Below are 15,885 nucleotides of genomic sequence, written 5' to 3'. Positions count from 1 at the left end.
AATTACATTAAATGCAAATAAATTAAACACTCCAATTAAAGTCAGAGATTGGTAAAATGAATGAAAAAAGATGTAACTACCTACTGTCCATTAAGAGACACAATTTAGATTCAAAGACACAAATAGGTTGAAAGTACAGGATGGAAAAGATATACCATGTACACAGTAACCAAGAGAGCTGGAGTGGCTATCCTAATATCAGACTCAATAGACTTTAAGACAAAAATTGTTACTAGACACAAAGGAGGACAGTTTATAATGACCAAAAGGTCAATTCATGAAGAAGATCTAACAAATGTAAACATTTATGCACCTAATAAAAGTGCACCAAAATACACGAAACAAAAACTGATAGAACTGACAAGAAGAACAGACAATTCAAAAAAGAACAGTTTAAGACTCTAATACTTTACTTTCAATAATGGATGGACCAACTAGACAGAAAATCAATAAGAAAATAGAAGACTTGAACGACACTATCAACCAAGAGTCCTAACACACATCCATGGAACACTTTACTCAACAAGAGCAGACTACAATTCTTCTCAAGTGTACATGGAACACCTTTCAGGATAGACAATAGGTTAGACTATAAAACAAGCCTAACAAATTTATTCCTTTTTAGTTTTATTAAGATATAATTGACATAACATTGTATAAGTTTCAGGTGTGCAACATAATAATTTGATATACGTACATATTGGAAAATAATTACCACAATAAGTTTAGTTAACATCCATCATCTCACATAATTACAAATTTTTTTTCTTGTGATGAGAACTTTTAAGATCTACTCTCTTCATAACTTTCAAACAGACACCATCGCATTGCTAACTATAGTGACCATGCTGTGCATTACATCTCCATAACTTATTTATCCAATAACTGGATGTGTGTACCTTTTGACCACATTCACTCCATTCTCCACCCCCCACCCTCCACAAAATTAAAAGGATTTAAATCATATAAAGTATGTTATCCATCTACAATTGAATGAAATTAGAAAGCAATAATGAGGGAAATTTGGAAAATTAACAAATATGTGGAAATAAAACAACAGACTCCTAAATAATCAATGGATCAAAGAAGAAATCATAAGGGAAATTGGAATATACTTTGAGACAAATGAAAATGAAAACACAACATACCAGCACTTATGGGATATAGCTAAAGTAATGTTTAATAAGAAATTTAGAGCTGTAAGCACCTATATTAAAAAAAAGATGATGTCAAATCAATAACATAACTTTCCATGTTAAACTAAACCCAAACTAAACCCAAAGTAAATGGAAGGAAAAAATAAAGATTAGAATGGAAACAAATAGAATAGAGAACAGAAAAGCAATAAAGAAAATCAATGAAACCAAAAGTTGATTCTTTGAAAGGAGTAGCAAAATTGACAAGTCCTTAGCTAGACGGACCAAAAAATAGAGAAGACTGAAATTACTAAAATTAAGAACGAAACAGATGACATTACAATCAACCTTAGAGAGATTAAAAAAAGAATGCTACTATATAAAGGAATACCATGAACAACTGTATGCCATCAAATTAGATAAACTAGATGAAATGGAAAATTCCTAGAAAGACACAAAATACCAAAACTGACTCAAAAAGAAACAGAAAATCTGCATAGACCTAAAACAGTAAAGAGATTTTATTAGCAATCAAAAAACTTCCCTCAAATAAAAAACTCAAGCCTAGATTGCTTCCCTGGTGAATTTGACCAACATTAAAAGAAGAATTAACACCAATCCTTCACAAACTCTTCCAAAAAATAGAAGAGGGGCCACTTCCCAAAACATTCTTTGAGGCCATTATTATTCAGATACAAAAACCAGACAACGATATCACAAGAAAAGAAAACTACAAAACAGTATCTGTTAAGAATATAGACACATAAATCTTCAATAAAATACTTTAAAAAATTAAACTTAGAACTCATAATCTAGTTCCTAACAAATGGGGCTTCGTCCACAGGAGACCAAAATCATCCTCTGAGTTTCAACCACACTCCCTACTACGCACTTTAAGCAATATCATTACTACTCACTCCATCATAAAACAGACCAAATCAATGTAATTATAAACAAATCTCCCAAACTCACCCCTTCTCTGTCTGTCACCTATCAAAAATATGCAACCATTTTGAGCCTGCTGATGGCATAGTGGTTAAGTTCCCACACTCCGCTTCAGGGGCCCGGGATTCGCAGGCCCAGATCCCAGTGCAGACCTACACACCGCCGCTCATCAAGACACGCTGTGGCAGCATCCCACATATAAAACAGGGGAATACTGGCCCAGGCGTTAGCTCAGTGACAATCTTCCTCAAGCAAAAAGAGGAAGATTGGCAACACATGTTAGCTCAGGGCCAACCTTCCCAACAACAAAAAAAAAATATGCAACAGTTTTTTGAGTCAAGCATTTCTCCTTTTTGTGATTGATGCACTAACCAACATGACTCTAAAATTATAATGGTTTTTACAGAATCTGATTACACAAAATCCAACCTTCCATGCTTTACAACATTCTTAACAAGGAAGCCACTTGGCTCTTGATGACATATCTCCAATTTGGCTTCCATACAACTAACCAATTTCTTTGAAATTTAAGTAGGCTATTTTAAGCATAAGGGTATTTTTAAGCATTCTCCAAGGGCACTGCTTTTCACCTTCCTCTCTTTATTACGCTGGAGATAAATTTATAGTCACTGGTTGGTAGAAAGCCTTACTCTCCATATTATAACCCCGAAATGGACCTAGGAGCTGATAGCCACCACAAAGTCTCAACCAAACTCCCTTCTCTAAAGCAGTGTGCTTTCCAAACTTCATTAAGCCTTGAGTTACCAGAGGAACTTATTAAATATGCTCATTCCAATGTTTCACTCAAGAGATTCTGGTAAGTTTATAACTAGGCCCAGGAATCTGCATTTTAACTCACACCCTCCCCAAATTTTCCTGACTACGCTTTGAGAAAACACTGCCCTGGAGGTACTTGATCTCTGGAGTCATTCTCTATGCTGAACAGGAGCAACTATGGGCCAATATGAGTCCCCAGGAGAGCCCTCTCAACTCCCAACCCATTGAGTGGGAATGCTACTGGTCCCCATGGTCACAAGAATTTCCTAGAGGGGTGGAAAGAAAAGTCTGGACATATTTTTCATAGAGACTCAGAGAAGAACCTACCAAACAGACAGCAGGCAGAAGATTGATATTTTGCCATAGAAATATGTAGATTAAAGAGGCAGGATTGTTTGTACAGATGTCTCAAACACTGAGGGCATATGAAAGGTGTCTTAGGCTGTGCCACCACAAAATGGGGGATCCATCCAAGGCTCCGACCATCCATGCCGGTCAACTCTTAGCAATCGTTTTTTTTTTTTAAAGATTTTATTTTTTTCCTTTTTCTCCCCAAAGCCCCCCAGTACATAGTTGTATATTCTTCGTTGTGGGTCCTTCCAGTTGTGGCATGTGGGACGCTGCCTCAGCGTGGTTTGATGAGCAGTGCCATGTCCTTGCCCAGGATTCAAACCAACGAAACACTGGGCCGCCTGCAGCAGAGCGCATGAATTTAACCACTCGGCCCCGGGGCCAGCCCCCTTAGCGATCATTTTTAGGTAGAGGAAGAGACTATCCACTACAAAAGATTCTCTTCCAAATTTAAGATTTTTTCCAAGCTGCAAATCACCTCAAAGACATTATTCCTAAATTCAAGACCACTGACTACAAAATAATCAAGTCAACGCCGACAACATAATTAAGTCAAGTTGGTGCCAGCCTTAACCATGGGTGCTCTCTCTGTTCTGTCTCTGTCTCTCTCTGTCTCTCTCTCTCATTAATTCTTGGGAATTCAAGTGCAATCAAACCTTTCAAAGACAAACTAATCTTTCTAAATGTGTGACATTTAAGAATTTTATAAGGTCTTTCATTTTTATTTTGAGTTTCTGATGGCTTAAAATAAGAGACCCTACAAATTCACGAAAGCAGACTGGGTTGGAGTTTACCGCTGTTGTACAAAGGATCTTTGTATGAAGATAATTCAGAGGATGAGTCAGCTCTGAACGAGTGTTCTGCCTCTGTGTCAAGGGGGAACTTTGCCCCAGAAGGATCCTTCAACATACAAGGATAACAATCTGATCCACAAAAGAAGGACTGCTATTATAGCAGGACCATCCCAATTAGGGTCCACTTTGCCTCGTTAAACATGCAAATAATAGAAGAGATCATTTACCAGACCAATGCTAACAGTCGATTCTGATATCTACATTCTATGGCTTTTACTTATCTGCAATGAACAAGGGCAAAGAGTCTGATGAATGGAACGCTTCCTGACTCCTAGTCACCGCACTGTCACCCACTCCTCTTGCCTGGATGGCTGCAACTCATCCTTAGGATCTTCGCTTCAAATCTACCTTCTTTGGGTAGGTGTGTCCAATCCTCGCACTCTAGGTTAGTCCCCTAGTTACATAAACTGGTTTTTCCCTCACAGAATTTTTAATTATGATTTTCACTAATAACTATGTAGAGCTCACATTCAAAGATTTATCTCTCTACCAACTCCTGCTGGTCGGTATGCTCAACCAGGATGGTCTTGTTGACTGCTACATTACGGGTATCTTGCAAGTGCATTAGATTCTTAATAAATGATTCTAAATAAACAAATGAATTCTACCAGATTGACTTCACAATAGAATGCATCACTATTAGAGTATGTAAATTTAGAATCCTTTACTCAATGAGTGTTAGGTGCCATAATAAAAGCACACTTATGCATGGGCCCATGCGTATTTTGTTAAATCATTATAGGCACCCCAAGATAGAGAAAAACATACAGATATAAACATATTCAAGTTCTTCTCACTTATGAAGTAAACTTTTAACCAAATAACTATATGAGAATAAGATGAAAATGACCAAAATGTTGGTTTTCTGATTTATGTACATCTGCTCTAAGTAGCTTTAGAGTAATCAAAAGTGATATATGACTACAGCATAGCAAATATTTCAAAACTAAGATCTTATCCTTGGCTTTATTCAACATCATTCCTAATAAGAGATTCTCTCAATATGTATTCAGGAAATACATCTACTGAAGTACTACACTTAAATTTAGATTTTGAATCAATAAGAAAGAAGTTTCAGCATTTCTATATTAAAAGTTGGCCCATGGATATGTTCCCAGGAAATCGTGATTACTATCACTTTAATTTTGCATAATGCTATATATATAGTCTTAATATATTCATTCATGGGTAAATTCCTTGAATTCTGTGATAATGCCACTTTCATTATGTAAATACTAGCCAATAGTGAGAATGTCTGGAAAATTATATCTGCAACACAAGAAATATTTACATCTGTTATCCCCTTCACAGAAGCCCACAGGTCCACTGACTTCCTCAGGAGTTCTACTCAGATGGCCCCTAGTGTAAATGGCTGGAAAAATTAGAAATTCTGTTTGAATAGTAAAATGGAAATTCCCAGACTTTAAAATGTCAGAATATATCATTTTTTTAAATACTCTTTCCCTTCTCTACGCATCCCCTGCCAAAATGCTTCACAATATTTTTTTGTCTGAAACTTAATCACACTCACACACTCACATACAAACACACACACACACATTCACATATCTTTGAATGGACTGTGTAGCCCAAAGGAAGGTCAACTTACAGGACAGGATGCTGGAGGTCCTCTATGGTAGTATTTTCAAACTGCAGACTTGAAATCAATTTGGTATGTCCCCACGGGCATTTTCTTAAAAATGGAATAGGGTGGAGTGGAATGGAATGGGATGGATAATCAGTGTTTGCCAATATTAAATCTTTCCTAACTTAGGAATCCTGGCATCATGGGGAAATCTTTGAGTGGGGGAGCTGTATGTGTATATATGCAAGAGTATTTGGAAATGATGAGCCCATTGACAAAGAACTCAGGCATGCTGTGGCACGGAGTGACCAGAGTTGAGTATAACCCTGGAGAGAAAGGTCTCCTGCCCCTGTCCCCACTGTGAGAACCATGAGCGAGGGCACTGTGTCCCTTGTTCACTGCAATGCTCACCAGGGGGACAAGATGGACATCTGAATGCTGGACTCCTTCTGAGATCCTTTTCCATAAATCCATAGTCAAAACCACTGACTCCTTTAAAGAGGGGAAACTCCCTAAAGGGTTTCTGAACCTATCACAAGACAAGGACTCCTGTGTTGGCAGGAGGAAGAGCTTCTCATAACAAATTGGATGGGATGTCGAAATCATTTAATTTGAATATTCAAAGAAATGGGGCCTAATCCTATACCCTAAGTAAAGTGGCCCATATTATTTATACAAGTATGTCAGCTATTTTAAGTTGTATTGGTCCACTGACAAGTTGACCATTAAAGTATCGCTTATGAATCTCACATACACACATACACAATATTGCTATCTTATAAAGAAGAATGGCAACTTTTACTAATGTTAAAATCTGAGGTCCTACAGTGCTGACTCCCTATTGTATACCTTCCCGGAGAAAGAAGGTTGCATGACTGTGTAAGCATTTGCGTGTAAAAAAAAAAAAAAAAAAAAAAAGAAGGAAAGAAACCTTACTCTGTCAAGAACGTCCTCATAAACAAAAAAACAACCCACTAACTGGGAAAAAATATTTGCAAGTCATACATGCGACAGAGGGTTAATATCCATAATATATCAAGAACTCACACAACTCAATAACAAAAAATTAAACAACCTGATCAAAAAATGGGCAGGAGACATGAACAGACATTTCTCCAGAGAAGATATACGGATGGCCAATAGGCACATGAAAAGATGTTCATCATCACTGATCATCTGGGAAATGCAAATCAAAACTACACTAAGATATCACCTTACACCCATTCGAATGACAAAAATAACCAAAAAAAATAGTAACAAATGTTGGAGAGGTTGTGGAGCAAAAGGAACCCTCATACACTGCTGCTGGGAATGCAAACTGATGCAGCCACTATGGAAAACAATATGGAGATTTCTCAAAAAATTACAAATAGAAATACCATATGACCCAGCCATCCCACTACTGGGTATCTATCCAAAGAATGTGAAATCAGCAATTCCAAAAGTCCCATGCACCCCTATGTTCATTGCAGCATTATTTACAATAACCAAGACGTGGAAGCAACATAAGTGCCCATCAACTGATAACTGGATAAAGAAGATATGGTATATATATATATATATATACACACACACAATGAAATACTACTGAGCCATAAAAAAAGAATAAAATCGTCCCATTCACAACAACATGGATGGACCTTGAGGGAATTATGTTAAGTGAAATAAGCCAGAGGAATTTAAACACGTAGACAAAGAGAACAGATTAGTGGCTACCAGGGGAAAGGTGGGGTGGGGGGTGGGCACAAAGGGTGAAGGGGTGCATCTACAACACGACTGACAAACATTAATGTACAACTGAAGTTTCACCAGATTGTAAACTATCATTAACTCAATAAAAATTAACTTAAATTTAAAAAATTAAAAAAATTAAAGAGAAAAGAATGTCCTCATAAGCATTATTTGTAATTTGGGCAGTATCTAATACAGCCAGAGAAACTATCTTAGTGGACAAGAAGGTAGAAGCTTGTACAATGTAGAAGCAGGCAACAAGAAAGTCTTCAGATGATCTTAACAGGGGAAACCTTGGACGGCCTCAGAGACTCAGTCTCCAAAGTGTCCTCGGATGCAAACACGGTCATACAGCTACTCTTCTACAGACAAGGCCCTGGGCCCCACAGAAAGAATCTCCTGGCCAGAGCCAGGCCTTCCTTCTCCAATTCTACTTACACACACACACACACACACACGCACACACAAACATCATCCACATATTTCTCTTTGAGAATAAACCTCACTGTGGGCATCAGCAAGGGAATAATGCAAAACAAACCACAAATGTCACATAATTAGGCACACAGACGGAGACTGCATTGTTTTTCTTGCCATATCACACAGTCAATATTGCGTTGAACCACATGATTCTACCAATATTTTACTGTTTGATTTACAAAAATGACACTTTAGCACAGTTCGACCCAATATTGATGGAGGTCCTACCATGTACAGAACCCAGAAGGATAATTTTATTTGATGTGCTACCTTTACAAAATGAAAGAGCAGACAACAGTGATACACAGGGAAACCCTTACGATAATTTCACAAAAATCAGAGAAAGGATAATGTGGAAGGATGCTTTAAGTCCATGTGTTTACAGGGTTGGGATATAAACAAGCAAGAATACAGAAAGTCAAATCAGTACATCAATACATCACTGAATACATATAATTCACAAGATGCTTGGTCCTTGTTCTCAAGCACCTACAATTTAGTTGGGAAGATATAATGCAAGAAAAAAAACTGTACCTAAGACTATCATATAATAATCACTTGGGACAGATAACTGGCACAAAGAATATCAAACTGGACATATCCTCAGAATTTAAATAGTGTAACTCCCTTATTAAACAAAATAAAAACAAAAAATCAATGCCTAAAGAGGTCAGCATTATATCAAATGTTTCTCTGCTCACCAGAGTCATGATAAAAAAAAAATGTTTAAATGTTAAAATATGTCTAAAGCTCTCTGCCAATTTAAATAGTGCATAGAGGTCAAGGAGGCTTAAGACCAAATAAATGTCACTAGATTTCAAAAATAGAAAAAGATGGACCAAAAAAATAAATCCCCGAGGGATTAAATGTTTAAGTAAAAATGCTTATGGATAAACAGACAGACTGAATGAATGTGTTTATGTCCATCCACTCCCAAAACCCAACTAAAATGACAGAAAAGGAATAAAAAAGGTCTGAGCACACAAAGGCAAAAACAGGGCAGGCACCACTAGTGGCTAAGAGAGTTCGATATATTTTGCAGAAGCAGAAAAAAGCTGGAAGAATGGAAACAACTCAGCAGAAGACAGAAAGCTAGGAAAAAAGGTGTCTGTATAGGGCAGTCAAGGAAAGAGCAGCCAGTTCTCACTACACAGTCACACACACAAACACACTCAGGCTTAGAACCTGGGGCAACCAAGTCCTGCAGAAAGTGAGGAGGAAGCCCAACACTGACAACAGGAGACTGGTGGAAAGCCTGGGAACACAGAATAGAGGAGGCTTCAAGTCCTTTCCTTGACCCCAACATCCTGAGAAAGACCCAGGACGACAGCTATGTAGCAGGCCTAGAAAAAACCAGCCCAGATCACAGCAAAAGAGGGTCCAAAAGGAGGGGCCGTGGGGAAGGCCCTTCAGTTGGAGAAAACAGAACAATTACGTTATCTGATATATGGAACCTCTGAAAATAATACTGATATGATTTGACAGATCTGATGAAGCCAGAATAAGCAATTCTAAATAGTTCATGCAAAAATATGTAAATGGGGGGAAAAGGCAATTATTAACTCCAGGGAGAGCTCAAAGCTGAATGAAAAATTTAATCCTCAGATAAGACTTCATAAAAGTTTTCAACTTCAGCTCATCAAAGGGCACCATTAAGAAAGTAAAAAGGCAACCCATTTTCTGGGAGAAAAATTTCTGCAAAATGTCTATCTGCCAAAGGACTTATATCTTGAATATATAAAGAGCTTCTACAAATCAATAATAAAATGACAAGCAACCCAAATAAACATAGGCGAAAGACCTTAACAGACATTTCACAAAAAAGATATCAAACCAATAAGTACATGAAAAGATGCTCATCAGGGAAAGTACAGTAAAGGAATTACAAAGGTATAATAAAAAAAAGACAAAGAACAGGAGAGGCATGAGGGATGATGGCTATCTGGTATGACAGAAGCATTCTATAACTTGACCTGGGTAGCAGTTAGGGAGATTTCCATATGCAAAAATTCACCAAGTGGAATACTTAAGATTTGTATACTTTCTTCAATGAAAATTATACTTTAATTTTTTAAAATATTATCTCAGCAATCAACAATTTTTGCTATAATATATGACTAAGGGACGTGGAAGTAGAAGGATGAATGTAAGAAAGCTAAATCTTTCCCTATCTTCACAAAACATGAAAGCATAGATCAAGAAGTAGTTATAGAAGCTTTTTTTTTTTTTGGTGAGGAAGATCGGCCCTGGGCTAACACATCTGTTGCCAATCTTCCCCTTTTTGCCCAAGAAATATTGGCCCTGGGCTAACATCTGTGCCAATCTTCCTCTATTTTGTATGTGGGACAGCGCCATGGCATGGCTTGATGAGCAGTGTGTAGGTCTGTGCCCAGGATCAGAACCCGCTAATTCCAGCTACCGAAGTGGAGAGCATGAACTTAACCACTACACTATCGGGCTGGCCCATACATAAGCATATTTTTAAGAGCCACCTCTGAGGAAACAAGACTGAAAGTTGAGGAGAGGAAAGACAGGTGTCTGCTATTTTTCATAGTAAGCCTTTCACTAATATTTGATTTTTTTAAACTGTGCATATATGAATTCGATAGGAAATTTTAAACCAAATATCAAATTATAAAGTATTAAATATGTGATTATTAATATAAACATGGGACAGAGAAGGCCTTTTAAGTATGCCTCAGTAGATACTTCTCAGTTTTCCAGCACAGCATCCATCCCACCTTCTGTACTCTGGTTTCCCCTCCTCCTGCACCATCAGTCCACGTGGTCTGGGGAGAATTTCTCCATCCTAGCTTCAGCAGCAGCTTGTGACTCAGGCCCAATCCAACCTACGGTCCTGGCCCTTGGCCAGAGAGATTTTTTTTCTTCCAAGGATAGACACAAGGTCCCACTTGGGCCAATGAAAGCTATTCAGAGTAGTTCTCTGTAAACACTGAAGGAGAAACGTGCTATTGCCTAGAGTTGCTGGCAGCCATCTTGCCACCAAGAGAGAAGAACCCACCCAAGAATGCAGCTGGCAGAATGGACGGCAGAGATGAGAGATGGGAGAAGGCACCCGAGCCCTGACATCTGTGGTTGAGCCCCTGGTTCTTCTGGGGCAAGTAGGAAGTTCTCCTACCCCTGCCCTTTTTATAATTCTAAGAGGCAGCATCATGTAATGGGAAAGCATTGGACTGCTCGGGTTCAAACTCCCGCTTTACCACTTACTACCCTCTTCCTCATCTATAAAACGGGGACAGTAACAGTGCCTACTTCATAGAATCAGATGAGTTAATATATATAATACACACATGCACAAATACATATTTATATATTAAAACCTCATTTAAATTTATATGTGCAAGAGCCATATTTTTATTTTTAGTAATTAAATTCTCTTTTTTCCTCAAGTCAGTCTGAAGTGAGTTCTCTGAGACTTACAAGCGGCAAGATTTTGACTAATTCAACACCCAAATGAGAAAGCTTTCGAAATCAATCGACAGATATAAGCAAATATACATCAAACATAAACCTAATAAAAACAATCTCTATAGGAGAAAAATATCATCAAAAAATTTAAAAAGTAAACAGAAAAAGACGGCAGAATGTTTATAACCTTTAGGATTGATAAAGTTTTTGCCCTTACAAACACCAAGATGGAGATGCTACACAAAATGGGCAAAAACATACACATATAATTTGCAAATGAAAAAACAGGAATGCAAAAAGTTATGTTCAGTTTTTAAAAATCAAACCAATGAAATAAATAGCAACTAATTTTTTCCAATGACATATCTAAAGATTGTTTCAAATTTTATGATCCTGTGTTGGCAATCATCTTGTGGACTGCTAGTGAGATGTAAACTGATACAACCTTTCTGAAAGGCAATTATAATTCTTCTTCTAGGAATTTATCTAAGGAAAGACTTAACGATGTGTGCCAGCCTTTTCCCCACAAGTTTCCTCACTGATCAGTGTTTATATACAGAAATGCTGGGAACTGAATGTCCAAAAATAGGCGGTTCATTAAAATCCATATATTCCAATATTGTTCAGTCATTTAAAAGATTGATGGAGGAGCCAGCCTGGTGGCTCACCAGTTAGGTGTGCACGTTCTGCTTCGGCCGCCCGTGGTTCGCTGGTTCAGGTCCCAGGTGCAGACATGGCACCACTTGACAGGCCATGCTGTGGTAGGCATCCCACATATAAAGTAGAGGAAGATGGGCACGCATGTTAGCTCAGGGCCAGTCTTCCTCAGCAAAAAAGAGGGGGATTGGCAGCAGATGTTAGCTCAGGGCTAATCTTCCTCAATAAATAAATAAATAAATAAATGAAATATTGATGGAAAATATGTACATATATTGAAGAATGCTCACGATTATTAAATGAAATAAACAGGTTACAAAACTATATTGTATGAGCCTATTTTTGTTGTATAAATATATCCATATTCCTATGGAAAGAGATCTACTAGGAGATACATCAAATGCTAGTAAAATCTCTGGGTGGTAGAATTATAAGCATCCTACTTTGGTAGGTTTTTTTTTTTTTTTTGCTTTTACGTATATTTCACTCTTTCTCCAATGACCCTGCATAGACTTTCAATAAGAAAAAATGCATTTTACATTCATAAAAATCCATAAGACACCTCTAAGAGTAGTTTCAGTCATGCCTTTGGAGCCAAAATGCACGCAAGCTGTTAGGCGGAGCACAGAGGATGAGGAAGGCAAGGGAGTGGACTCATTTCTCAGAAACTTCGGTTGTATAAACAAGGAGCAAAGGGTCCCAAGAACACACGAGGCATAGTCACTGCGACGGAGCGTCTGGGCACTGGAGAAGAGGAAGAGACTGAAGAGGCAAAAAGAAGGCATCCTTGGAGGAGACGTCTAATGAAGGCAGCAATCGCCACATCCTCTGCTTTCCATTCTCCAGCAGCTTCCATTCAGGCTGGGCTGGGCTGCCTATCCTGGATTCCCACACAGCTTTTCCCTCTGAGCTGCACAGGCTCAGGCAGGGGGCACAACCTACCCAGGGGCAGAGCCCACACTCTCAGCCTCTTGGTGTCTTAACCTCCTAGATTAGGTGCCACGGGCACTTTTCATCAGCAACTTGCCCCAGGAAAAACAAATATGGGACACTTGAAGCCCTGCCTAAGGCTCCCTGAGACCTCCGCTCCCACAGACCCATAGAAGAGCAACACCATCCACAACAGCAATCATAACACACACTCCACCTTAACCATGAAAAAGTGAGTTTTCAACAATTCATGAGGGCCTGAATGCTCCGTGAGACAGATGACATTTTCTTTTCATTTATTTTTGGCATATTAACAGCTGGTGACCTAGATTAAGAAATAATTTGATATGTGAAACGGCAGACAGCATGGCTAAATTCCTTCACTGATGAAAAGTGGATTCAGTGAAAGGCTTCAGACCAAAGATTCAAGTAAATCACTTGGAATGGAGGGGCGGGGAGGAACACCCACAAGTAAGTGTGTAAAATGAAATATGGAAAAATGATGACCAGACCTGGCCGGGAACCCAGCAGATCGTGGCTCCTTTCTGGACAAGTAACCAGGGACTGGAAGGGAGCAGGCAGCCTTGCTAATTCAGCTGCTGAAGGAGCAGCAGACGGATCACGGTAGTTCAGGATGGAGCTTGGGTAGATATTAAAAGAAATACAATCCTCTTACTGCATTGAGACGATGCATGTGTGGAGGGAGGGACTAGAGGCAGCAGCCAGCCTCCAGCCCGGGAACAAGCAAAGGCATCAGTGTCCCACTCTGCTCCGCTCCTCAGGTCAGCGGGACTGGGGGCAGCCTGAGGTCTGGGTCTGAAGAGGGAAATTCACTGTCATAATGAGCAACGCAGCAAATCTGACTTCCAGGAACACAAGAAACCACTAAACACCCAGAATCCCGGGGACGGAAAATACTGCCACGTGAAAGAGAACACAGTTCAACTGACAGAAACCATGGGGCTCTCTGGCAGGTGTTCATTTTCAAGCACAGTGCTTAAGCTACGATACGAACGTCCTGTGCTCGGGACACAAACGCAGACCCCGGTGCTGGCAAGGTCTTGACGACCAGCGGTCATCAGAGAAGCCAGGAAAAGCCAGTACCTGGTACAATACCTCTCCAACTGCTCAGGGCTGTGCTTGCTACGGACCTGGGATTCGTTTGTGGCCATCTCTGGGGGAGAAAAATAAATTACTGCGGCCAACTTACTGAAGGGCTTGTAAAACACCAGATAACTCAACCCGTGCAACACCGATGTTTTTTAAATGCAATGAAACGCCCTCCTTGGTGCAGAAATGTGAGGAGAAGAACTGCTAGGTTCAGGTCATATTTATTTTTGACCTTCCAGAGAAGGACACTGGCGTCAAAAGGGACACACACACAGAGATTAAAAAAGAGAGAGAGAAAGAGAAAAAAAAAAAAGTGTGTATCTAGATCTCTGTTTTGAACTCCAGGATTCACTCCACAGCACTGTATTAAAGCCGGTGGTTTTTCGCGATCAGCCCTACTCATCTGAAGATTTGGGGGTAACTTCTGTGCCAGATCATTCCGTTCTGCTGCACTCCAGCGGCCAGGACTCCCCCCGGAGTAAGGACGGCTGCCGCAACCTCCCGCCCGGACCCGCGGCCGCATCCCTCCAGCTGCCGCGGGCTAGCGGGCGCCGGGAGGGAGATGCGCTCGGCCCGGGGAGGGAGATGCGCTCGGCCCGGCCGCACCTGCGACCACTCGGGCCGGCTCCCGCCCGGGGAGCGCGCGGCCGGGGAAGCGGAGCGCGGGACTCCGCAGACCCAGCGCCCCGGGGCCAGGGTCTGCGCGCCCCCGGCGCTCCCGTCCCGGCCGGGCCCCCCCGCGCCAGGTGGCGCCTGGCTGCAGTCGCCGCGGCGGTGGGCAGGGCGGCCCCGCGACCCCGGCCCCGCAGCGCCGCAGCCGCCCGGCCTCCCGCTCCCCGGCCGGCTCGGCCCCGCCGCCGCGCCCTGGGCTCCTGCCACCTGCCCCGCCGGCCGCTTCTGACCTTTTCCTGCGCGCGGTTGAGTCGCTTCTGGACGTTCTTGGCGAAGATGCCCGTCTTGATGTCGGCCATGGCTGCGGGGCCCGGGAGGCTGCAAGATGCAGAGCGGGCGGCGGGGCCGGCGGCGGCGAGGAGGAGCGGGAGAGGAGGAGGAGGAGCGGGAGGAGGAGGAGCAGGAGGAGGAGAGGAGGAGCGGGAGAGGCGGCGAGGAGCAGCCGAGCGCCCGGAGCGGTGAGGGAGGGGCGCGGAGCGAGGACCTGCTTAAAGCTACAGAGCGGAGGCGGGATGCGCGCGGCCCGGCGGTGACACGCGGCGGGGTGGCGTTAAAACGAGGGAAGAAGCCACAAGTCCCAGTGCGCAGATAGTGCCCACAGTGATGGAAGAGGAGGTCAGGAGACGAAAGGGAAGGAAGGCAAGCAGCCGTCCTGGGCTCCGAGGCAGCTCAGGGGTTCTTTGAAGGCAGTTTGTGTTGGGGGAAGGTGAGAGGGGGCCCGATTCTTTCCTGCAAAAAAAAAAAAAAAAAAAAGCCGGGGGAGACGGGAAGAGGGAAGGAAAAGCCCGGGAGATGTGGAAACCAGCGAGATTCAGCTGCTCTGAAGTGGAGAGTGATGGGCTGGTCTCCCAGGAGACTGCAGCCCTCGTCATCCATCTATCCTGTGTGTTCAAGAAGGAGTGGACGTCGCCCTGCCATCGCAGGGCTCACAGCGCAGGGAGGGAAGCCCATTGGGAAGCCAAGTCAATGCAGAGGTTAGAGCTGCAGTCTGAGGCAGGTGGAGAGGAAAGGAGGGAGGGACCAATGCTGACAGTTGTTTAAACTTCAGAAGGAGAGTGGGACCAGGGAGGTTCCATGTTGGAAAGGGTCAGTTCCTGTAAACCAGGGGCTGTGCTGGTGATCTCTGTAATCTGCCCTGAGGAGAGATTCCATGTGGCGCTCACTCCCCAGGAAGTGCTGCAGAGAAGACTCGAGGCCTTTATTGCCTCATATCAACACTGTAAGACCC

At 41.7% G+C, this 15,885-nt stretch overlaps 1 protein-coding gene across 4 annotated transcripts in view; it reads right to left on the bottom strand.

The window, feature by feature from the left end:
• AMPH (amphiphysin) overlaps positions 1 to 15,606 on the bottom strand; it is a 227,052-nt gene extending 211,446 nt beyond the window's left edge. The window contains exon 1 of one of the 4 annotated variants that reach the window (XM_044770605.2): positions 14,888 to 15,606. In XM_044770605.2, the coding sequence (XP_044626540.2) occupies positions 14,888 to 14,956 (69 nt within the window). In that variant the 5' untranslated portion in view covers positions 14,957 to 15,606. The remainder of the gene's footprint in view (positions 1 to 14,887) is intronic. The other 3 variants (XM_044770594.2, XM_070504522.1, XM_070504521.1) reach the window with 3 other exon arrangements.
• Positions 15,607 to 15,885: the final 279 nt, after the last annotated feature.

Source organism: Equus asinus, chromosome 1 (assembly GCF_041296235.1).
Source record: "Equus asinus isolate D_3611 breed Donkey chromosome 1, EquAss-T2T_v2, whole genome shotgun sequence".
Classification (NCBI taxonomy): Eukaryota; Metazoa; Chordata; class Mammalia; order Perissodactyla; family Equidae; genus Equus; species Equus asinus.
Note: the sequence above shows the minus strand (reverse complement) of the source record. Positions and strands in the feature narration are given on the sequence as shown.